This window comes from Thunnus albacares, chromosome 13 (assembly GCF_914725855.1).
Source record: "Thunnus albacares chromosome 13, fThuAlb1.1, whole genome shotgun sequence".
Classification (NCBI taxonomy): domain Eukaryota; kingdom Metazoa; phylum Chordata; class Actinopteri; order Scombriformes; family Scombridae; genus Thunnus; species Thunnus albacares.
The window spans coordinates 19599950-19625390 of NC_058118.1; the positions used below are offsets into that span (position 1 = coordinate 19599950).

The window sequence follows — 25441 nt, forward strand, 5'->3', positions numbered from 1 at the left end:
TTAATGAGCTTTGGAGGTGCTTCTAGGTGCTCTCGGCCACAGCTCCACACTTAGCACAGTGAGATGACGACAGTTGTATTGATCTTCTCATCTCAATTTTGCCAAGAGAGCAAATGAGCTCATTTCCCAAAATAACAAACTATTCCTTTAATGCTGTTTAGTTAAATGGCTCAATCAAGCAATGGGCCATTTTTAATTAAATATTTTCTTCCCAGTTTTCTTTTATTGATTTTCTTTTCTTTTTCTTCTGTGAACCCTCTGTTTTGGGAGTGATATGAAAGTCCAAGATTATCATTCACATTTAAGAAAAGTATTACTATGACCAGTGCAACATTTCATGATCCTTCACAGAATAAACAGGTGCAGATAATACATGGATGGACAGTGTTACTGTATGTGCTAACTCATGAACATATGTGCAAATTAAATAATTGTGTGTCAAGGATATTCTCGACGTGTTCAGGTTTTTATGTTATCTGTTTCTGTGTTTCTGAGAAGCCACCATATAACTCAAGGCCGGGGAATGTGTGTGAATCTAAAACAATGTAGAGGCTTGATTATGCGAGACCATTGCAATCAGTTTGATTTGGAAACACAAACACCCCAGACGCTGAAACACACACACACAAACTAATGTAATGTTACAGTGTATACCAGAAAACAACTTGAGGTGAAATAGCTACCATTCAGCCTGCCATTTGACTTCAGAGTGTCTTTTCTCCAATCCAACAGATTGTAGATATTTTATTGTTTAAGTGGCAAACTAAACTGCATCATCTTTTTGGAAATTAGCATTTCAACTCTCTTAGAAAATATACCATCTGGCAAATAGCATCTGCGATCAATTCAGCACACTGTGGAAATGGTAGCAGTTGAAGCACTCATGTCTTCAGTATTTATTAGACCACAAAGCATCAGAGATGATACAGATAGTTCCTAGCAAGGTCTTAGCATGTAGTGAATAATTGACACGGACGTCTGAAAGCTGATAAAAGTGATCTAAGTGTTTATTTAACCCAAAATGTTTCTGTATTCCTCACCCCTGAAAAGATACGTCTCAATATGTTAATGAAGATGTAAATGCACAAGATACATAGTGCATGAAACTCAGATCTTACATACAGCTCATGGAGATCGTTTGGGAAAAGTAACTTTTTCAGGATAAAACACCTTATTAAAATCAACTATTGATCTCAATTCAAATTTATAACATGCATGTTAGTGCTTGCACAGAGTATTTAATAATATCAAATGATTTGCGCACACTACAAGTTATGATTAATTAAAGCTTTGAATGCAAATTATTTTCACTTATTAATCACTTGGATGGATGGATAAAATAAATATTGTTGTTTCTTGTCAAATTACGCATAAAAAAAATTATATGACTATGTATTGCAACATATCACATAACAATGTGCAAAAACTGCTGATATTGCATCATACATGGTAACAAAATCATGAAAAATGCCAATGCATTGTAATGTGTACACAACTGATTTTCCCAAGGAATATCCTTGACTCATGGCATCAGCTCTGTTTCATAGCATATAACTAGAATGTCAAGCCATGTGGCATTTCAGCTCAGTAAGGTTTGCCAAAATGTCACTTCAGGGGATACTAATCTGTCCACAAGCAGACTAACCCGTGCCCCCGCACTGGCACACCAATAAAAGAGACCAAATATCTGTAAAAATTCTGGCGCGAGCCATCCAGTATGATGACCAGACACAAGCCACAAAGCATTTGCTAATATGTGTTTATCTGTTAATAAGCATTTCATAATATGAGATGTCAGTTAGATGATAGAAAGATGAACATAAGAAAGGGGGGATGCGTGTGTCTGAATGTGTGGAAAGATGAAGATAATCCATGAAAGAAAGAAACATGGACAGTTGTATTAGTCGTTATCGAAAGGTGTGAGAGTGAAAGCAACTTGGTTTTTGAAAAGTTTGTCTGCTGAAGTGAGACTGCTCTATGCTTTTTAAACTATGTCAGAACTTCTAAACATCTGGCCACTGGTTTAAGATTGAAGCATACACTGCCAGGATCCCTTTGAGCACAGCCTCCAAGTATAGAAAACTACTTCTTCTACTACTTCTGTTGGAGATTTGACAGTTTGGACCACACAAAAGGTCCACAGCAGGTGCATTTTAGAAACACTTTTTAAGTGTCAAACTATCAAAACATACCAAAAAAATAAATATGAATTACAATCTTGCCTTGAGGAAAAAGCCTCTTGATCAGTGGAAACAGATTTTCTCTGTCCCACCCAGATTCCATCCTTATTAAGTCAGATAAAGATGCTGACAATGAACATCTCTTTTAATGGCCCATTAACAAAGTACATATCTAATTCACTTTCATCAAGCTAAAGCAAGCAGGGAAAAAGGGCCATTGAACACTGCTGTCCATGTTTTTACCAAATGTGCGCTGTAGTTGTGCACATTTCATTAGCAGCCTAGGAGCTTATGGGGGATTTAATGTGCCTAATAATGTTGCAAAAGCATTTTCTACACACCACTTCAGCAGTGAAAGCTAACAACTCTCAAATAGAGCACAACCTCCTCCGATAGCCACCCAGCGATGACTGTCTATAGCTCAAGCACAAGTTAAATGATTGCAAAGGGGAGGGGGAACATGGGAAGAAAGCCTGTCAGGGTGGGAGGGAGAGGCAAGAGAAAGGAAGAAAGAAAGAGTGTGGGAGGGATGAAATATAAAGACAGGATAGAAATGAAATGCTTGGGGCATTTATGAGCTTTTATAGGAAAAAGCAAGGTACAAATTAGGCCACACTCAATTAAGTCTGTGAGACTTGTGCTCAAGGGACTTTCAGCTTTTAGAGAGGTTGTTGACAATCCAGTGCACAACGTACTATGGCTTAATGTACTGTCAGGGTGGAGCACACCCATATAGCAATTTGTCTTTTCTTCTCTTCTCTCATTTTCAACCTCCTATCTCATAAACATCATCCACAGCATTAATAAAACTTACTCAGGCAATGGATTTGTTGATTATATTGCTTGCTGTGCTTTATACCAGAAAACTATGCAACTACATACTGTAACTCCAAGTTTGAGCTAATAAGCAAGGGACTTTAATCTAAGAAATAAACTGCATCACAGTTTGAGGATAAAGCTTGGGCTTTTATAATAAGAAATCCAGTATATGGTAATCTTTTTTTATATGTATCTGACATCTAGGATGCCCTGTGTTCACCCAGAGCTCTGTTTTAGCAACATATCAATCCAGAAAATGGGCAGTTTTTTTTTTAACCTATACCCAATATTGAGTAAAATGAAAACAGCAGGACGAGTGAAGTTAATGAGTCACCACAGATGTGCGTTCCACATGGGTCCTCAACTTCCACGCTAACACTAATGATTTGGATCTATTCTCTGAAGAAGTGTGCAGGCTTGTTGGAGCGCTGGCTCGCTTCCAGAGACAAGTGCAGACCACAGAACCATAATCTACAAGGACCAGCAGTGTTACTCCGCTCAACTCCAGTTTGTCAAGATTTATCGCGAGGGAAAGGAAATTATAAACGATAGGAATGTGTACACACTTTCACAGACTTTCCCAATTTCATTCTCTCTTTGCTTTGTCTCTGTCTTTTTGTCTCTCTCATTCCTCTCAGTCTCTCTCGCTCTCTCTGTCTTTCCTCAGTGTCTCTCACCCTCTCTACTCCTGAGGCTAGAGCTTGGTGGCAACTGTAGCGTAATGTAATGTGAGCAAGCGGAACCTGTGAGTGCTCGGAAGCGGGCCAAGTAAACATCCTCCCCCTCTCGGCCCTTGCATGACCAATTTCAAAAAGGACATTTATTCCCAATTAATTCAGCCCCACCACAGTGGAGGAAGAATATAGATAATGAAGAAAAGTTAAAACATACTGTGATGGCTGTGTCTGTCTTTGTTCTCTTGCAGAAGGATGCATTTTAGGGAGCACTCTGTGCAGTTGAAACCAATCAGAGTGCAGTAAATGGAGAAAAGTATGCTTGCTTAAAGTTTACAGAGCTAGACTCACACTGGGGTCAAGCAGTGGGTGGTAAGTCAATAAATCTTGAGAATTATCATTTGAGTTTTAGACACTTAAAGAAAATAAAGAGTCTTGAGAGCTGAAAACGCAGTGAGAACAAAAATTTGATATAAATTCTTGCAACATGTAAAACTAAGACTCATCAGAAAGTATAAGATATGTCACCAGAGGCATTTAGTAATTCCTAACTGATTGGTTCTGTTCAGTGAATTGGCATGATTTACATTTTATTCCCACATTATAATCCACTTTTAGGTAATTGCTATCATCGAAAAATGATAAGTGAAAGGAAAGCTTTTTATAAGACAAAATGCTCACTTATCTGCAAGACCATTTCTTGCAATCTTTGGCAGCTAAAATGAGAGTAATCTTGAAATTTTCCAAATGATTCCAATTGAGGAAGAAAGTGATATGCAGCATGTGCACTTCCATTTTGCTTCAGTCTGTATCCGTGTCCTGTTTTGGAAATAAGCTTGAAACTATGAGTGGAACTTCTACAGCATAGGAGTAAAGTGGAGTTAAATAAATCTTACCAAACACAGTCCGAGCTGGAACTGATTCCTTATTAATCCAGAAGGAGACTTGAGCCAGGATGACAGTCATTATACAGGGAATGTAAGTCTGAATCAGGAAAAATCCCATTTTCCTTTGCAGATGGAAGTGGACGGTCATGATGACATATTCACCTGAGAGAGTAAACACCAAAGACATTTGTGTTTCTATTGGTGGCAAATCAGCAATTCATAGACATAGTAGTAAGTCTGACTTTTAAAAAATACTCTTTTGTGCAAAAATTAATGATGACTGTTTTTAAAATGTTTTAAAATTGCAAATAAGTGCATAATATTTAAAAATATTTCTTTGGCACAAGTCATTTTATAACATTTATAACAATATTTTAAAGATACTTTTAAATACTTTAGATATAATAAAGATTATTTGGTTGGAGTAAAATATCACAGTTACTACATGAGGTATCACATAACCTCAGAGAAACATGCTGTCTGGCTCACATTCTTTAAAAGAAAACATGTCAAACATCATGTTCAAAAGTTGAAACCTGCCAGTGCTGGAACTTGATATAGGATAGGAACTTGAAAGGGTTATAATCTCAAGTCATACTGCACAATGGATAGGATCCAGCACGTAGCACACTTGATCCTGGCTCACAGCTCACCTGTGTTGGACTTTAGCCTCTCGCTTGACACTGTCTGCCCGATGAGATCGTACTGCAGCAGACTGGATGATTCCTGTGGCACCTCGACAGAAGACAGAGGGCCTTTCTTCCACGTGTACACAATCTCGCTGATGGGGTAAGCATCTAGACGAGATGGATAAAGAGCTCTGTTAAAACTTAGACATCTACATCTCACATAAGTGATCATCAAGAAACTTTGACACTTTGAGGAGATAACAGGGAAAGGTAAAAACGTTCCCCGGTTTCTGGCTTAAAAGCATTATAGTTTGCAATCTCAAAGGTATGAAATTAAGTAAATAAATAAATGAGTAAGCATACAAAAAATAACAACAACAATAGCAAAAAACACAAATAAAAAAACCCAACTATACTATGTCTTTTGAAAAAAAAGGTTTAATGCCACCAATTTTCACGCATACAGATAACCTTACAGAGATACAATTCTGACATTTTTGCAGGACTGATCTTCTATACGCTTGACACATATTGAATGAAAAACTCTTGGCATAGATATATTTATTTATTTTACAGTTCCCCTAATGTATTGTATATGTGACATTTCAAATTGAAATCTTTGACTATATCTTGTCAGGCAGTCAGTTACTCAGTGACAGAGTGATCATTTGAGAGTGACACCATCTGTCAGACCGGCGAGGCTTAACAAAAACAAACTCACAACTCCCAAACTTGAGCGGGCAGGCGTGGCCGTCCATCGGGAAGTTCATCAGACGCATGGGGCACTCTGCATTTATAGTTAATCTGTCAGAATAGAGAAGGGTTTGAAATGAGTATTTGATTTATATTTAATGCAATGTTACTGGCAAAGTAATGATTGCAGTTTAAATGGATCCAGTCAGTGTGGCGCGATGCTGTATAATGGCTGATATTACAGCTAAAACAAAAAAAGAAAAATTTGATGTACGATGGATTGATAAACTCTGTAGAACAAAATATATAATGGTTTTTGATATTTTGGCAATATATCTTATTGTTAACTGTATTTCTTGCAAGGGTAATTGACCACTCAAGTTCAAATAATAAATAATATGGAGAAAATATAGCATCATCATCATTTAATAAATGAAGATGATCCTCTTAGATAATCCAATCTAAAAAAAAAAAATCTGTTTCTGTGCCATCAGTTACTCTAGGGGAATTTTTTTCATGCTATGCATATCTCCTCTTGGAACAAAGCTGGAGTCATTTTTGTTTGAATTGCTTTCCAGGCCTGTTTTCAGTATCAGATGGCACATGTCTTGTTTTGGAATGGCACTCTTCATTTTTTTTTTTCATGTCTGTGCATATTCTTGGATGCTTGTTTGTTTGATTTGCTTTCCAGGTCTGTGCTCTATTCCGGTCTTGGCTGGGTTTGGTGCTCACTGTCCAGCAATGTTACCTCATGGTGTAGAGGATAGTTCCGTTCTGCATGATGCGGAACAGCTTGTTGGGGGTGGTCATGTTGTGAGAGATCGACCTCTTGCCATTCCGGAAAAAGGTGTCCGGCGTCCAGATCTTGCTGACCATCAGGTTGTTGAGCCGCAGGATCTCAATGGGGCCCTCGAATTTCAGCCGTTCGTCGATCCATGTCTGACGGAAGAACACGTCCATGGTGTATTCCTGGACAGGGTTTAGAGTGTGGGTTAAGGATTTATTTACTACTACTACTATCACTCCTACTGCTGGTGCCGCTTCTGCTCCCGCCGCTACTATCTCCACTACCCCCGGAGAGAATGGCAGATGGGTTTGTGAGCCATGGTTTTACTGGAACCTGCTGGATAGAGTACTGGCAATGTGATTATTAATATATATATTTTTTTGTTTTCATTCCGGAACGTTCTACTACTGCTGTCAATACTAATAAAATTTTAAAGTTGTGTTTGCACATATTTATACATTTTATAATTAATATGTTAAACTATTGTTTTTTGTTTTAAATGGGTTAATATGATTTTTATATCAGTTAGCTTTTAGCAGGTCCATGCAGAACACACACATACTGTAACCTGCCCTCAAAAGAGCTTCAAGATTGTTTGACAAGTTTTTTTATGTATATTTAACAACAGACAACTCTTATACACTCAGACATCTTATATCTTATTTTTAATGGACTATTGGGTCTGGAAATGCAGTGAATGAATTGGTTGATTGGTGATAAATTCTATAAACATGAATATAGTATATTTCATACTGAGACAATATGAAGTCTTCAGTATGAGTCCATCCTGGATGCTTTTAGATCAAATGGATGGCCTTGCTGCCCTGAAGAGCCTTTCTCATGCCTCTCTATAGAACTGCCACAAGCTTATCACATGGCAGTTCGAGTAGGCTTTAGATGCTGTGAAACAGTATCTAAAGCCTAAAGCCTAAACAGTATAGAGTACAACACACATACAGCCCTCAGCCTATCCCATGTCAGGAGTAGCCAGCCTATCCCGTCCCAACATCAGCCACATCTCTCTCATTCCATCTCTGACGGGGGGGATTGTCAACCAGATTAAAATTCTAAGCTGCACTAATGACATCCTGCCCAAATGCTGGAATAATGAAGGCTGAGAGAACCATGACTTGAGGCTATATGCACAGAGTTACGGAGAAAACTGTGCATATTCTTTATTGTGTTGACACAATGGCAGTGACTTTGTTAATAGATGATGAAACACATGCATGTGTATGACAGTCAGTGAAGTAGCCTGTAGCTTGTGTCAGTGTTTCAGTGGTCAGTGGGGTTTACATACCATCTCAACATCTGAAACAGGTCCAAAGCTGGTGACAAAGATGTCAGTTTTGACCTCTGTAACTGGACCTACAGCAGAAGAATGACTAGTTGCTTTTATACTGACAAACAACTTTGGATCAGACATTTAAATGTTTTTATGTAAATCAATTAAAAATATATATTTTTAATGTATAGTCTATACACAAAGCAAAATGGCCACTGAAAAAAAATCGTTTAAACAACAAAGAAGAACATTTTTAATCTTATTTGATTGTCAAACTCAGTTTCCGGTTGTAAGTTGTTATTTTGGTCGTATTGCATAAAGAGAAACTCTAATATTTAACCATTACAGTACAAAAAAAAACTAAATGATCATGAATCACACACAACTACTGGAGTAAAACTTTATCTTCTGAGAAAAGGAACATCAATCCAATAATTTATGAGGCAATATGGTATAAAATACAACATGGCACGGTCAGTAGCATACCTCCAAATCCAGGTCGCAGCCTATTGTCATATCCATCCAGTAATCTATCCAATATACGCGTGATGTTATCCAAATAGATACTTGTCTCACTGTGCTGATTTCCCCAAACACTGCTGGCACTGTAACTAGAGAACATATAATCAAAGCTTATTTCAACAGATACGAAAATCGCTGAAAATATAGAGTTTCTCAAATGTGCATCCATCCACAGTCTTTGGTTGCCGTGCGTAAAAGTCCGAGAACATGCAGAGAAAAGAGTTGTCATACTCACCAAGACAGAAATAAGCAAGTAAAAAGGAAAGCCATGCCTCGCAAACACCCCACAACTAGAAATCCCTGGTCAACTTTTAAAATCAGCATATTCCATCATTTAAAACCATGATTAGACGCGGGTCAGGTCTTCTTTTAGTTGTGAACCGTGCGAGGATATCGCGCCAGTCCAGCACGACTTGACTTCCCCTCTAGTGCGGTTGCGCCCGCCTCAGCCTGAATCGCTCAGTTGGAAAAACCTGAAGAGTTTTTAAGAGAGTGGAGAGGAGGGACGAGGGGGGCCGAACAAGCCATTTTACAAGGAATAAACTCGTCTCAAGTGCAATTTGGATATTTAGATAATGTTTCTGTTTGATGGAAATAATGTCCGTTACTGTGCTTATCTGATAAAGAAGGCTGGAGAGAAACGAGCGATGGAGAGAAAGAGAAAGAGAGAGAGAGAGGAGGGAGAAATGGAGGAAGAGGGAGAGAGCTTGAAACAAAAACAGCACTATCATATCAATGGACAGTATACCCAGTGACCTTTTGAATACAGTATAATTTTTAAATGATATCCTTTTGCTATGCCCTCTCAGCATTTGTTACCTACAGTATCTTTCTGTGCGTGTATGTGTGTGTGTGTGTGCACGCGTGTGTGGCTTGGGCATACAAAGACAAAATTGCTACTAGAGATAAAGCATGATGAACTGTGATTCATATAGTGGTTGGGTGGTTAAGTGGAGTGGGCGGTAGATACATTTAGTGCAACTTCAAACTCACAATATCCATAGACCAAGAACAAGAGGGAAATACCACACTGTCAAAGTCAGCTATCCCTGCTGGGCTGACATGAGTTTATTTCTGTTGCAAAAACACAATTGAAGATATTGCATCATTTTCACTGGTGCTCAGTAAAGTTGAGCTTGCAGTGGCACAACTATCAGCTGATGGGTTATGGCACAGAGGCAAAAGAGGAAAGCACAGGTTAGACGTTACCAGCCAAGTGCAAAACTAGAGTCTATCACATGTTTTTAATTATTGTGGTTTAAAGGTTCGGTGAGAAGAATGGCACCAGTGGTACATAGGATCGCTTGATCAAAAGGTTAGGAAACACATAATAGTTAAAGCAAGCACTTTGTAGTAGGGATCTTTTGATTGGATTACCATTTGTGACTTAAAAGCTTAAGATTTTTACAACCTTTGCACTGATCATAACTAACCTTAAACTAACTTGAACCATAAACTGAAAGACGAGAAATCCTGCAATAGAAAAAAAAAAGAGATCCAATGTTTACTGACATTCCAACTTCAGTGAGTGTCTTCACTGTGTTATCTCTTCATTCATCAGTGAGCTAGAGCACCAGCACAACATTATTTTTTCATTATAAGTGGTATCATAGTCATATTATCAATAATTCATGTCGGGGAGAAACATATATTATATTCTTCTGACAGCATTAAAATGTGGAGACTGATTACGCAACATAATCCTTCAACTCTGGTCTCTTTGTGCTCAAAACGCAGGTTATATAATGATCTCGAAATATGTTTTGAATCATATGCAAACAACAATGGATCACCGATAGATCAAGTGCAGATCCAGAGTTAACCCTGTTAAAGAAGATTAGACTTATTGCACTGTATCTGATGACTGTATCTTGGTTTGAACTGAAAATCTCTGATTAATACTAGTTGATTTAATTCTATAGTCATAGTAAAAGTATAGGTTCAGTTGGATTTCAAGTTTTCCATATGTTCTAAACAGACTGTATACATTTCTTCAGAGAAGTCACAGTGACACAGCCTCATGTGGTGCAACGCCATAGGTTGGTATTGTGTGCTGTTCAGACACATAATACATACATCTAACCTTGCAGTGTTCTGGGGTTCAAACCAAAAATATTTTTAATATTTCTTCTATGTATCCAACTACCCCAATACTACTCCAATACTCCAACCCACCATCCAAGAGTTCTAGCAGCAAAAGAAACAGACATAGTAGCATTAGTAAGAGTAGAAGTGGCGAGTGTAACAATAATATATGTAACAACAGTAAAGTGGTGATACAGTAGGAATAGGAGGAGTGGTAGACAAAGTAGTAGCAGTAGCAAGAGACAGCAGTGACCACAGTATAAACTGAAGTAGTACTGCAGTAGAAGCAGTTCTAGTGGTGGTAGACAAAGTCATCAGACCCTGATGCTGTGTTGATCTTATCATCCATGAGGTCAACTCATCACACCAACCACAACGCACTGACCATGAAAGGCTCCTGACCTGATTCACTTTGCTGGCACTAGCTGAGGTTGTGGATGAGCTGGGACAAGAAGTGAATTTATTCTGTTCCTCACTGATGTGCATGTGCTTAACATGCAATGGCCTCTGACGTCACAAGCAAGCAAGGGCCCACATGTACACACACACGGGCACACTCACATGACGCAGACAAGGGCATTACTCTGTAATCCACCTTAATAGCTGTTTGCTTTAAGTATCATGCACTGGACACACCCACACAGACATTGTTAATCTCTCTGCTTTTTAGGCATGTCACACATTACATGCATACAGCCTGTTCAGTATTAGCACAAAAATTTGCACACCACAATGCTGAATTCATATTTCACACAGAAAGGGCTCTGTTGCCACACATTGTTTAGGTTCGAGACGACTGCCTTACGGGTCTCAATCAGGATTCTGTGAGTGCACTCACATGTGTGCTCTTGCATGAATCTGTGTCTCCTCTGCCTCTTTGCCCACCTGATTTCCTGTCAGTATAGCGTTTATTTTCCTAAATATACAGGCTTGCTGGCTGGTTAACTGTCTGACTGGCTGGCTAAATGGGTGATTGATAGGATGGCTTGTTAACTAGCTAGTTACTTAAGTGGCTGGATGTCTGACTGACTGACTTATAGACAACTATTAAATAGTTGAGGCAAAATTACTATATTATATTACTATATGAACCAGTTATTAATCCTACAATTTGAGAGTCAATTGAGATAATAATCAGCTCCTCCAAATCCTTTTATCAGAGCCATATTGATTATCCTGCTATAGCCAGCATGTTCTGACACCTCATTCTCTATTCCGTCTGGACCAATTCATACATTCTCTGTAATTGGTCATTAGTTTTTAACGCCCATGTCAAGTGAACAATGTTAAATAATTGGAGACCATTATATCTAATAGACAATATTTCCACAAAATATAATCACCAAACCATTCATTAGACTTAAGGTCTGAATTGAGATGAAAAAGGCACAGTGATAATGATGGTATGTTTCATTCCATGAGAACAATACACCTCATATGCCAGGATGGGTAGAAATTCAATTATGTCATTTTAGGAAGTACAATTACTTGGGAAAGATAAGAAGACATACTTTGAAATTCAGGGTGTTTTGATGAGAAAAAAATGCTTTCAGTAAGAGTTTGTTAATTAGTTCATTATCCAACAAAATATGACTTAATTAAACATGTCATGATATGTGCTCTGTTTTTGATTCTTCATAACACATATCGCAGCCTCTCAAACAGCTGGGTACAAAGCTAGCAGTTTATTGCCAGAAACTTTCCAGAACTCGCTGACCTTTTGAGGCAAGAAGAGCTCTCTAATGGCAGAACAAAAGTGTTTATTGTTATTATTATTATTATTATTATTATTATTATTAAACTGTATGCCCAGAGCTGGTCATTCAGATTTTTCTTTGGAGAACAGACTGACACTGACACACAAAAGAGCATGCTGTGAGGAAGAGAAAAAAAACTGCACTAACAGAAGACAAAGAAAGAAGGTAAGGAAAAAAAAGACCCTTCTTGCTCAAGATCTGATTATTCTGAATGCCTTACTGTAGATCTATTGTTCAGCAAGTACTACACACAATGACAATTCAAAGTCAATCCTGACTTACCAGTGCACAGTACATTAAAGTCGCTCTTACACACTACAGCACTTCATTGCTTATTACCCCCTAAAAAGCATATTGTCTAAACTCATTTCTGGCCACACCACAGTGCTTCTATAAATACACAATATCTCCCACGTGAGATGGACCCACTGTACTTCATGAGCCTCACCATGTGGTATCTATGGTAACCACTTACAGTAGGAGAAACTCAGCATGTGTGGTGGAATGTGTGTGTATTTCTAGACTGTTAAGAACTAAATTTGTTGGTGTGGATAGAAAGATGAGGAATTTCTGGTCATTGCTTCTAAAGGTGACTTAATAAGGTCACAGCATAGGTTTAGGGTAAAGTTAGAGTTATGTGAAGGTTAGTGTATGAGTTCATTCAGTACTGTATGTGGTAGCCAAAAAGGTCTAGGGTAAGGTTTGAGTTTAGGGATGATTTTTGGGTTAAGATTTAAAAGTTAGTCACATGGTGGAGAATACTCACAAATGTGTTTTTATAAGCAAGAAGTTATGTATCGGTTGTGTATGTGTGTGAGTTAGTAGTTGAATGAACATACAGCATGTTTTTGTATGTGCCTCCATAGAAACATCAGCATCCACTTTGCTTAAGACATTAAACTTAGTGGTTTGAAAACTTTGCGACTCAGCCTGGGTGTCGACTTTTCTTTCTCTCAACCCCCACAGCTATGCATCCACAACGCTGCACACACAAACAGCAGTTCTTTAAAATCTCTGCTCCTTAGACATGATGTGCTGCAGCACCTCCAGTGGGTTCTACATGAGGAAAAAAATGCCCTGCAGTTTCCATGGAGACACAACCACATCATAGTAAGATAAAATAAATGTTGATTTTGAGAAAACAGTTGTCCTCACTGCCTCAGCTGACCTCTCGCCTGACTGCAGCCAAAAGCTTCCCAATAAACTGTGCTGGACAGCTGCCAGCAGCCTGCAGTACAGAGAAAGGCAATAAAGGCAGTTAAAAAACACACACAACAAACAAACAAAATAACAACAACAACACAGAAACACAATTCAATAAACTTTATTGCCTCAAGGTTTGTGTTTGTGGTTGAAATGTAAATGTTATGCATATAATAATTGATCTTTGAAGTGTCAACACAACACTTGGGGTACATCTTTCTGCAGAGACACCAAATTTTGCACACACCCACCAACACAGACACAAACATTACAAATATACATTATTAATAGTTTGCACATGTACAGTACATATGCACATACAAGGGAATGCATTGCACAAACATATTACATACATAACAGAAGCAGATGAAGCGTGGCACTATTTCTATGGTAACCAATCCATTTTCATTGCAAGACAAAACTTTATTGTTTTTACTGCCTCAGCTGACCTGTAACCTCAACATCAGAAAAATGCAAGAAAACTTAAGCAGCACAAAACTCAACCAACAGCCCCCAAGAAATATAAAGAAGGCAGAACATAAGTTGAAATGAACAATGACAATGTACTTTAACTTAAGCACTTTCATGACAATTACAGTTTTCATTGGGTTTAGGCTATAGGGTTATAGATAGACGTGTTGTGCTTAGGCGTTGTGTTAAATGTGCTTGTGCATGTAGTTAAGTATTCAGCAAACTATTAAATTATATTTGTACTGGTTATGAAAATATTGGTGGGTATTTGCAAAAAGCTGTGTATGAATGTACTGATTTATAAACATATTTTGTGTGTATCAACTAAAAATATATTTCAGATGAGAATGAAAGGCTTATATACATTTTTTTTCTCAATTAGTAATTAACTCACTGTTTTGAAACACTGTTGGAGCAGTCACCACATCAATTTATACTGTGCATCACAACTCTTTATTTGTCTTGAAAAAAGCTGTCACTCACACAAAAAAAAACATTTAACTTCTGTCAAAATTCATTGACAATGAATCAATTCATTAATGAGGGCATCATTGTCACCAAAATGACATTTCCATTTCTCATTGCTTAAGTCAAACTTAAGTTTTAACAGAAAGTCCACATTTACTGGGCTCTCATTCTCAGTGGGCATCTTCTGTCTCTATTAACAGTAAGAAACTTAAAGTAACAGTACAAAAATATAAAGCTGTTACAACATTTTACAGTAAAGACAAACGTCTCAGTAAAACAAGATCATACAAATTAGAAACTTTTGTAGGGATGCTCCTGGCATGACTCAACTATCCCACCTACATGACTCTGCTGTGATTTCTTCAGAGGCAGCATGGAGGGTTTATCCTTTATCGCCCCCTCTGTGCCCACCTCTTTCTCTGACCACACCACCACATACTGTGCTTTCACATCTTCCCCTTTATATGAGAGGGCTGTTGTCTCTCATTCACCTGAATACATAGAGAAGATATCCTCCTAGTCCATATTCAGCATACCTGTGATACTCACTACATAAAACTTATTATGTGTGATAGTTTGCATTAAATTTTGAGAATAAATATGTCACTAATTGAGTTTACTGGAAAGATTAAAGTGCTATCAATTATTTAGATAATAATAGTGGATCATTGAACATATGAAATATTAATGTTTGAAAGGTATTGAGAGCTCACTGCAATATTTTGCATTTGAGGGTTTAAACAATGAGCATGTTGATGAACACAAGATGCATACTGTTGTAAGGAAATTAACTGTGGTTTTGAGAATTTTACACCATGTTTTGAGTGAGAATTATTATTTTCATTTGATTATTGTACTAAAGCAACTGAGAAAAGCTGTAAATGAAGATAGAGCCCCCCTTAAATGGCCACGGTGACCACTTCACAGAAAACACCATCACTCTGAAGTCTGAAACTCAACCTCAAAGCTAATGAGGGTAACAAAACTTAGACACACATACACATATATACCAAATGACAAACTTCCAGGATGTGCAGCAGAGAAAGCATGCATCCTTTGAGTGAAATGTTTTGTTCCTCCAACACACTTTTCATTATGTAAAATACACAAATCATTTAGCTTGATGCTGGATTTGTCTGGAAATTCTGAAACATTGCTGTGCATATGATACTCCTCATTTAGCAGATGTAAGAATAGAGATTTATTATACAGTCTCTATGGTTACCAGTTGTAGTTATGGAAAAAGAATCAATGTCAAGTTAAAGTCAGTGAGCCTGCAGGGGTGGTAGTTGGCCAACTCTGCAGAGCTGTGTCTTCAAACTGAGTTGATCCGATTAAGCTTGGCCTGGTCAAAGTAACACCTGGGTGTCTGTGAAGGTTGTAATTCATTCTCCTACATACATAGAGATATTGGTTAACTTTATGTTAAAAAATCTCACTGAAATTTTTTTTATTATTGTAATCAGTTGAGAATTGGTCATTGGTTGCATATTTGAAGGAAAAAATAACACTTAAAAAAGAGTTTTTAACTATAAATTCCCAGTAAAAAGTTTGTGAATAGGTCTCAGTTTTATACTATTAACATAGCACAAATAAATGTATTCTATCAGAATAGCGCTTCCTTATTTAAATAGCTCATATCCCATATTGAAACTAAAGTGCCACTTTGAACGGCCTCAAGTGTATGCCTCACTGTGTTACAGTAGCACTTGATCTGCAGGTGGCATGGTGGAATGGCGACACTAGAAGCCAACGACTGCGTTATCATCCTGTGTCACCGTCTAAATCATCACTTCTGATGCCAGCACTCCAAAAGAGGGGCTTTTGGCAGAGGCCCTCAAATAATCATCCTATCCTTCCCTCCTTCCATCACTCCCTCCATCTTCCCTCCCGTTCCAACTGTGGCTAAAGCTGACACTCACCCTGGACTCCTGTCAGCAGTTCTGGCAGTGATGACCAACGTCTGTCAGGGGCATAGCGAAAGACTGAGAGTGAGATGAAGGGAGAGAGCGAGTAGAGGTGGGCAAGAAATTGGCCAACTATCTGCCATTTTGGTGGTAGCTAGCAGGGAAGGACACCGCAACCTTGAAGAGATAGCAGGTGGCGCCTCCTCTGGTAGAGGGAGGGTAATGAGGCATAAAGGTTGGCTGATGGACTCCGTTTGTCCTGCTTATCTACACTTCAGAGGTCAAAACCACTAGCGTGACATTTTGGCTGGGACAGGTGGAGATCCTGGTGAACAGCAGCCCTCTGGTGGTGCCAGGGCTTGCATAGAAACTCAACACCACCAGGGGCCTTCTGAAGCAATGTTGATGGGCTATTTTGCCTTCGGTAAAGGTGAACAGTGATGGATGGAGTGCAGCTACTGTACATAGCACAGTGAACTATGGATCCATGGTGACAAATTCATGAACATAATTGCTGGTGAACGAGATCATCACAGCCTTGGATGCAGGAAAAAAAAGCCTGCTGGTTATTTAGTGGAAGAGTAATGTGTGTGTTTCTGATTTAATAAAGACAGAATAACATTTGAATGAGCTGGGAAATCATAAATACAAAAACATCTGCTATTAAGCATGGAAAGTATCCTTATTCCAGTTGATATACTGAAGACTACACTAGAGGTTATATTTCAACCAGATGCCACAGCACTGCAATGGTTGAACGTACCGTACGTTTTTCGTTGTGCAAGAAATCGGTTCTATACTCTGAGTTATAGTAACATTGTATTCACCAAAGTAATTGCTGAGATCTCCAAATCCTGCAACATCACTTAAAAAGTAGTGCAATGGTCAGACAAGTTGTAAACAACCTGACAGGTGAGTCAAATGTTTTTGAAAGAGAGAGAGAGAGAAAAGCAAACTCTAAAATCACATGTCAAATTGTCTATTTTGAACATCCATCACACTAATTACATGCACTCATGGTTGTCCTGTGCAATTATTTCTAGTGGCATTATCTGTGCGCTCACTTTTATGTTCACCTCCAAATAAAGTGGTTTAGATAATCTGGCTAAATTGTCCACTTGTTTACAACCTGTCTGATTGTCTGACCACCCAGGTTTGAACTGATTATCTGAGCTATGAGAGTAATACCCAAGTTGTATTAAACTGCAGCTATCCTTTAATTTTAAAGTACTTTAACTCTACAATAATATGACACTGACAGAGGCCGCTGTAATCAGTACTTTTACCCTTGATTAACATTCTGCTAGTAATACTTACATACTTTTAGTTTAGTAAAGTTTTGAATGCAAGACTTTTACTTGTAATGGAGTATTTTTTTCTTTGTGGTATTGCAACTTGCACTATTGCCAGTATTCATTTAGGTGTATTTCCTATCCAGAAAAAACATGCCTTGAACAAAAAGTAAATTAAATGATAATAAGAATAATAATCTTAGTCATTTATAATTACACTTAACTTTTGCAAGTTGTCTGTTTTATGGTTTCTGAATTCTTTTATGTCTCACTGACCCAAAGAGCTCACCTTGCCAACAATTAGAAGGCTATAATTTGAATGTGCCTTCTACAGGTCTTAAATAGAGCTCTCCTGCTGAGTTAAGGAGCTCTAATCAGCAATGTCAATGCTGTAATTGCAGTACACATAAAAGAGAAATACAGAGAGGTGTTTTAATTACAGGGAAAGGCAGAGTGCAATTTCCATCTCTGGATGACAAATTGTGTTTGATTATGCTATAAATGTTATGTATGTTAACCATTGAAGCCCATGCTTTTTGGTTTTTTTGATCCAATAAGTGAGCTCAAATGCACCTTTATGAGTTATTTCAAAGCAAATAAGATATACACATGTACGTAGATAAAACCAAAATACAAAACCACAATTTATTTATATATTTCATGTCTCCTCACAGTGCTTATGGTTGTTTCAAAGTCACCATCATGACAGGAACTGGGTGAAATGATGCCATGGTGTTTTGGCCAGGTGCTTTGGCATATTGCCACTCCATCTCTGTGGGGCTGGATGGATATCAGACAGTCAATCCATGGGAAGTGTTACCTGCTAAGACCAGACCAGGTGCAAACTCCACAGTAAGACCACAAGCTGTAGAGGTTTATTAAGCACTGCATAGTAATCCATCCTCTTCCCTTACCACCTTCCCTCTGGACATCCCTGAAATGTGTAAATAAATAAAAGCTGATCTCAAAGGCTTTATATGTTTGCCAATATTTGGCAAGGTCTTACAATGGGTTTTAGCAAGATTTAATTGAGGAAACATTCATAAATGTGCCATGTGGTGGGTAGAGATAGAATTATAGGCACACCACTTAACACGGATAAACCTCATATCATAATAAATATGAACCTGTTCCTGTAAAAAAAAAGCTACTTTGTGCTTCATAAGAACACTTATTGAAACATTTTACTTTTAAGATTTTAGAATTATGTAGTATGTGTGTGTAGTTCCTTATATTACCAACAATATAGGGACACATTTTCCAAAGTTACAGCGTGGGAACTCACCTGCCATTTGTGGACAAAAACATGCCCCCCCTCAAGGTAAACTATGACAAAAGATGTGTGTGTGTATACGGTGAAAAGCTAAAACTTTTGACACTGAATGTTATGCCCAACTAAACACTAATTGTGTGACATTCTCTGCCCGTATTTGAGTTTTTCTTCATCAAATTGTTTATTGCCAAAAGAAAAACTAATGTCATGGCAGACGGTGCACTGAGATGTGTTATCTGTGTATTCAGGCACAGAGTCCTCACTAACACACACATAGACAGAGAGAGAAAGAGAGAGAGAGAGCAAGAGAAAGAGAGAGAGGGAGAGAGAGATCACAGGCTTCCTCTATACACGTACACATTTCCAATCATCTTGCCAAGATGCCAGCAAACAAACCCAATTTTACTGACATGAAACATCTCAAATGCCTTTTTTCCAAAAAGACATTCTGAACATCCTTTTTTTATTCATCAGCACAGGACAACCTGAATATTGCACTGGCAGAAATACATGGTGTTTCACTGAGGGGCTCAGAAAAGCAGTCATTATATTCCTCTTAGTGCAAAGATACAAAAAGACATTTGGAGATAGAAAATAGGATAGAGGGTCCTTTTGGGAATGTTAAACAATTCAGTTAATCAGGCCAAAATATGGGTTTGCTTGCATCAGTGCCGGTTTCAAAGGGATGGGAACATCCACCCACTGACATTGAAGGGTTACAATACAATTCAGTGCTTTATACTCACAGTATTGTGATTGGCAATGCACTCTATGGTTCTACCATCTGTTCACCCTCTAATGAATATTAGTGACATACAAAATACATGCTCAAAGAGGTCATGATAGGTAAACCCTAGATTGATAGTGATCATCTCCTAGATTTGCCACAAAACCAAACTTATGCATTACTTAAATAGATTGACTTGCTTTTCAGCAATCACTAAAATCTGTGCGTGTATGAACAACAACAATTTTGAGTTTGATACTCTCTCAGCCCCTCCTGGTAGATTACACAACCGATGCAAAACATGGTGGCAGTGCAGATAAACTGCCTATTTGTACAATGGGACTGAAAATATACCAGCAATTATTATCCAATTTTAACCTGTGTTTAATTTGACTTTTAAATTCTTCACAGTTTACACTGAATTTCAATTACAATGCCAGGTCAAATAGGGTACCAGAATTTTAATTTTCAACTATAGAGTGGATTCCAATATGAAATGTGAAATTTGCCTTAAGTACGGATCGAGAAAAATCTCAACATGAGTAGATTCACATTTATGGCCACTAAATGAAAGTACAGTAAATTCAGCTTTTTCCTGATATGATCACTTTTGCTCCCCTCCTCTTTCAGGCAGTAGAGCTACTGTAGGACTCATATACAGGGCTCAATGCTCTAGCATCCGCCTCTGATCCCACCATATCCATGACGATTCGTGTCCGACTTTACACAGTGGCGCACATCCTGCTTACCAGTGCGTGGAGCCACAAGCGTGCATGGCTGCGAGAGATGTGCTGAGTGTAGGCTTCAGTGCATACTGCGCTGCTCCATGTATCCCGCTTCCAACCCTGAGGCACTGCATTGGCACCGCGCCTCTCAGAGTATAAAGCCACGCTTCTCATTTTCGTCAAAGGCCCAATTGCGTGGAGATCGATGCGTGAGCAACTGTTGGTGCAAGGATTCATTTATAGCACGGAACCCACCCCCCTCCTGCGTGTGGCGAGAAAGATAGGGTCAGAGGGGAGCACATTCAGCACAATGGTCAGAGTCAGGGAGAGGGGGTTGACTGAATGCACTAAATTCAGCACCATGGACAGTCACCATGAACAGAGTTGTGTTTGTGTTTTTGAAGGAGTGAGCACAGGTTGAGTCTGCTCTATTCCCTGGCCTTGAGCTGTCAAGCGCTACTACACAATATTGATCAATACTTTTCAATAAGCAGAAAATGAATGCAGATATAGCATATCAATTGAAACGCGCTCTTCATTGGTTTCATTATCTCACATGCGCTGTCACATAATTATAAAGTGGAAGTTTGAGTTGGTTGTCAACTTGAAAACCCAGGCTATTGAATCGACTACAGTAAAGCTGATAGCTCTCTCCAGTCCTGTTGTCACGCTGAAGAAGTTACGCACATTTACACTGGGGGCTGTCCAGTCTAGACTTCCGCTGGAGCCCCGGAGCAGCACTACTGGAGCAGCGGGGTTAAGTGCCTTGCTCAGGGGTAACTACATGGTTGTTGACGGGAGTCTGAAGAGCGAACGGAGAGAGAGGCAAGCCCACCCTCATAAAACCCCCGTGGATTCGAACCACTGACTTTCCTGTTATAGTTGCCGCTTCTCAAACAGTCACACCGGGAGACCCCCGTATGCCCCTGAGTAACTCGTACTCTTGATTCTCCTTTAAATTTCCTCCGTGGCTGGGTACTACCTCTGCCACTACCATCAGCAGCAGCAGCGCTGCCTCTTGATGTTGTGGTCGGGAATACGCATGCGCCCGGCATTGGAATTACTGCACTGGCAAGAATAAGTTGGATCTCGACTGTCTTCACTAAAAGAAAAAAAAAGACTAAATAAAAGTATGGCAGTGTTCAGAATAAGAAGAAGAATGAGGTGTTTTTGCGTCTGGTTGTTCCCCCTCGTAGTGGTCGTGGTGTGCGCCCAAAGGTAAGTAAACGGGTCGGAGGATGCTCCACTCATTTTTACTAAGTGTGACTGTGTTACAGACGGCATGGAAAATACTTGGACACTTTGTGGTCCAAGAATGTCTCGTATTTAAATGTACTGTGCTCCTCTCTCTTTTTTCTTCCACAGTGCCGGTGTCAATGACCCTAGTAATATGTCTTTGGTTAAAGAAACGGTGGATAGACTGTTGAAAGGTTATGATATACGATTGAGGCCAGATTTCGGAGGTAAATGAATTGCTATTATCACCAACTCTGTTCGAGTTTGCGCCTTGTCAGCCTGTATAATAGTAGTGTTACATTTACGAGGATAATCACCGATAACTCAACTAGGTTTGCAATTTCGAAAAGTAAAACCGAGAATTCTTATCGGCTTCTGCAGGTGCCACAGCTGTGATATTTCATATGATACAGTCGAGTCAATGTGTAAAAACAACCAACAGTACCGATATAATGGGAGAACACATGAGTGATGTGGTTCAAGGATGAACGTGGACGATAAGATACACCAGTTCATTTATTTGAATGAAAAACCACTACAGTGGAAAGGTGGCCGTCTACTCCCAATGCATGTCTGTTGGAATTTTAACAAATAGGTACCCATTGTTGTTTATATCCATGCTCCAATTCAGGTGTTCAGTGCGACAGAAGCTAGATGATTTAATGTCAACAACTTTTAGGGGAATTACCAGCACTTTCACCGCAGCTCAGTGCATCTAATCCCACCCGAAATGAACACTGCAAACTATTATCCGGCTGACAACAGCTAAATTCATAAGTGTTAATCTGTGTTTCCATCACGCACACATTAATGACCGTTTCTTGAAAAAAATATATGTAAATGGTTAATACAGGCTGCACCTGATGTACTGTATTTCTATTGCTTACCGTTGTTTTGATCTGTCCCAGGTCCACCGGTTGGAGTGGGAATGAATATAGACATAGCCAGCATAGACATGGTATCAGAAGTCAATATGGTAAGTAGGCCATTATCACCTCTGCTTTGACAATGAGTGACCGTTTTGGATTAATGTTCCCTGCTGTGCACAAAAGTATTGGCTACCAGGGGAAATACCCTCCCAAACCACCGGGGAAACCCCTCCCAATGCAGGTTTGTGTCGTTTTTTTCTGATCACTCGCATCGACTTGTGGATTTTGAGAGCTCAAAGGCAGTGATCGTTTTGTTTGAGGGCTGATGGCATGGATTAGACCTCTCTGAGGTTTTGAAATTTATGGACATAGATTTGTTGTTGTTTTCATAAGCTGATTACTGCTTTTATGAACAGATACACAGCCAAGCATCAGTTACTTCACAAAATCAAGGATCTAGGGGAAATAAAAGTTCAATCTACTCTGACCTGCTTAAAGGGAAGTTATTGTATAAACCCAGATCTCAACCCTGGAAATATTTCTGGCTAGACAATATGTTGCTTCATGAGAAATACTTTAGATTGTTTGTCATAGCTGGTTTATAAGTGCTTTACTAGAAATAGTGGCAGTGAAAGAACTTCAGAGCTGTGGATATTAGAAGTGGAGATTAAGTTTTGCTTCATACAAGTGCACCTCCTAGTGGTGAGATTTGAGAACTGCACCTCAGTTTACAAGGCTGCATTTTATCATCATGGAAGGTCACTTTTGACACTTATGATACGGTTGACAGGGTGAGCAAAAATTGATATTTATGGTAATATACATGAGATTCTGAAGAGCCCATTGTCATCTTTTTTTTGTAATATTGGTTGTGTCTGTGGTTGACCTCCTCTATTGGAGTTGACAGGTTGTCATTTGCAACTTCTTTTTTGAATTGTACAGATGTGTCCTGCTGTTGCTGCTATTTTGGTGTTAGCTTGTTAGCTGTGATATGAGTCATGTTGCGATGTCAGGGAATGATTATGCGATGGAATATTTTCGGCAGCAGCACCCAAAGGCTGTTGCTCATGTTGTTATCTTTGTGTTCCTGTGGACTATGTTGATGAGTAGAGATGAGAAAAAAACAGATGAAGACAAGTCTATTTGCATGTATTTACACAGAAGACCTGCACGACCATTCACACAAACACACACACACACACACACACACAAACACACACACACACACACACACACACACACACACACACACACACACACACACACACACACACACACACACACACACACACATGGATACACAATGCAGGTCTATAGAGGCCTCCACAGTGGCCTTGAATCCTTAATTAAAAGGCACATTTTCTCTGTGTAACTAATGCAAGAGCTTGAAAGCTGCTTTACATTGTGTTTGTGCATGTGTGTGCCTGCAAGTAGAGAATATACTGTATACTTGAAGTATAGACATGAGACATGGATGTTTTTCTAGGAATGAAATACAAGTATTATATAAGATGTTATTTGTATCTGAACCCTAATTACCTAATGCATAAAACCTACTTCATCCAATTTATATGTAGGTTTTCTCAGCTAAAGCAGGAAGGAAAGGCCTTTTTTAAACTTAAATGACGAAATAATGATGTTAGGCAACACAATTCTTATTACTGGTCCATCATTTTGAGTCAAAATAACAATATTTAGTATCAGATTTGATGTTTGATGTATTCATACTTTTTTGATAACATGCAGTAGAGAGTGAAATCCAAAAGAGAAACAGGGAAAAGGGCAAAAAACATTTTTAGCCATGGTGTTGCAAGTGTATGATATTTTGTAGTACGTATATTCTAAGCCAAAAGGACACTCCAAAGTTGGTTGTGCTTTGTTTACTATTATATTATTTACTGTTGTCTCAACTGCTATCTCCCGGGGGCTACAAATTTCAGCATGGCCTGAAAAAAAAACAAAAATTAACAAAAAAAAACAAAAAACAAAAAACATAGAGTACATCCCAGGTTCATTTATTCTTGTTCAGAAATACATCTGGGTGGGGGTTATATTCACACTCACACCCACACACATGGCCAAACAAATAAACCCACTCCTCATCCAAATGCACAAATCCAGTGCCGCGCAACTTCTTTGATCATCCCATTCCTTTGTCAGGTTTGGCCCAGTAAACACCCTCTAATGTGAAAGGGGAGTCATTACCACCTGACCCACTGGAGTGTCATGAAAAGAAGAGGCCACATGTGTGCATAATGGTTTCAGTATCTTTGATCTGCTCCCCTTTCCTATAAATGTAACCACTTTTTAGGACAGCAGCTGGCTTAGAAGCATTTTCCTTTCTTCCATTTCCTCTTGCACAACTGGCTCTTGGTCTGCCACTTATTTTGGTGCTGGGATAGAACCACCCTGTGTACTTTCTTTAGAAAATAGATAAGGCACAAGGATGAGGATAATGGAAAGATGTCACTGAGGGATGTGTCTAACAGTGCCCTATTAGCCATTACAGCAGAGCGGGACATCCACGATATATTCTTCTACCACCCACCACTGCTCTCTGTTGAAGGCCTCACATTAAAAGCAGTGACATGAACAGGTGATAACATAGTGTATATACTTGATTTTACCACAGGGACCATTAAAATAAGGAACTGCAAAGAGGTTTGTCTTAAACCATCTGTTTTAGCCCTCTGTTACCAATGTCACAGAGCAGAAACCCATTTAGAAATAGCATAGGGCTCTAGCTCACTTTAGATGAGTCACCCAACTAAGTATGCAAGCCTTCAAGCGTGACTGGCCCAGAGGACATTAGGTCCTCTCCAGTATTTGTCATGTAAGCAGTTCTGATGTCCAAGTGCAAAACCTGGACTGTTGCAAGGCCTTATCCCAAAACCCCACCCTAACCTCCCTTAAATTGACAGTTAAAGTCAAGCCACTACAGGTAGCACATGT

The 25441-nt window shown here is 38.9% G+C and overlaps 2 protein-coding genes across 2 annotated transcripts in view; one reads left to right on the forward strand and one right to left on the reverse strand.

The window, feature by feature from the left end:
* Nucleotides 1-9212, reverse strand: part of gabra6b (gamma-aminobutyric acid type A receptor subunit alpha6b) — a 31213-nt gene extending 22001 nt beyond the window's left edge. Inside the window, exons 1-7 of the mRNA XM_044371061.1 lie at nucleotides 8712-9212; nucleotides 8441-8565; nucleotides 7970-8037; nucleotides 6631-6851; nucleotides 5911-5993; nucleotides 5214-5357; nucleotides 4570-4722 (exon numbers count right to left, since the gene is read on the reverse strand). Of these exons, the coding sequence (XP_044226996.1) occupies nucleotides 4570-4722; nucleotides 5214-5357; nucleotides 5911-5993; nucleotides 6631-6851; nucleotides 7970-8037; nucleotides 8441-8565; nucleotides 8712-8800 (883 nt within the window). The 5' untranslated portion in view covers nucleotides 8801-9212. The remainder of the gene's footprint in view (nucleotides 1-4569; nucleotides 4723-5213; nucleotides 5358-5910; nucleotides 5994-6630; nucleotides 6852-7969; nucleotides 8038-8440; nucleotides 8566-8711) is intronic.
* Nucleotides 9213-20921: 11709 nt separating this feature from the next.
* Nucleotides 20922-25441, forward strand: part of LOC122996158 (gamma-aminobutyric acid receptor subunit beta-2) — a 72689-nt gene continuing 68169 nt past the window's right edge. The window contains exons 1-3 of the mRNA XM_044371740.1: nucleotides 20922-21602; nucleotides 21750-21847; nucleotides 22529-22596. Of these exons, the coding sequence (XP_044227675.1) occupies nucleotides 21517-21602; nucleotides 21750-21847; nucleotides 22529-22596 (252 nt within the window). The 5' untranslated portion in view covers nucleotides 20922-21516. The remainder of the gene's footprint in view (nucleotides 21603-21749; nucleotides 21848-22528; nucleotides 22597-25441) is intronic.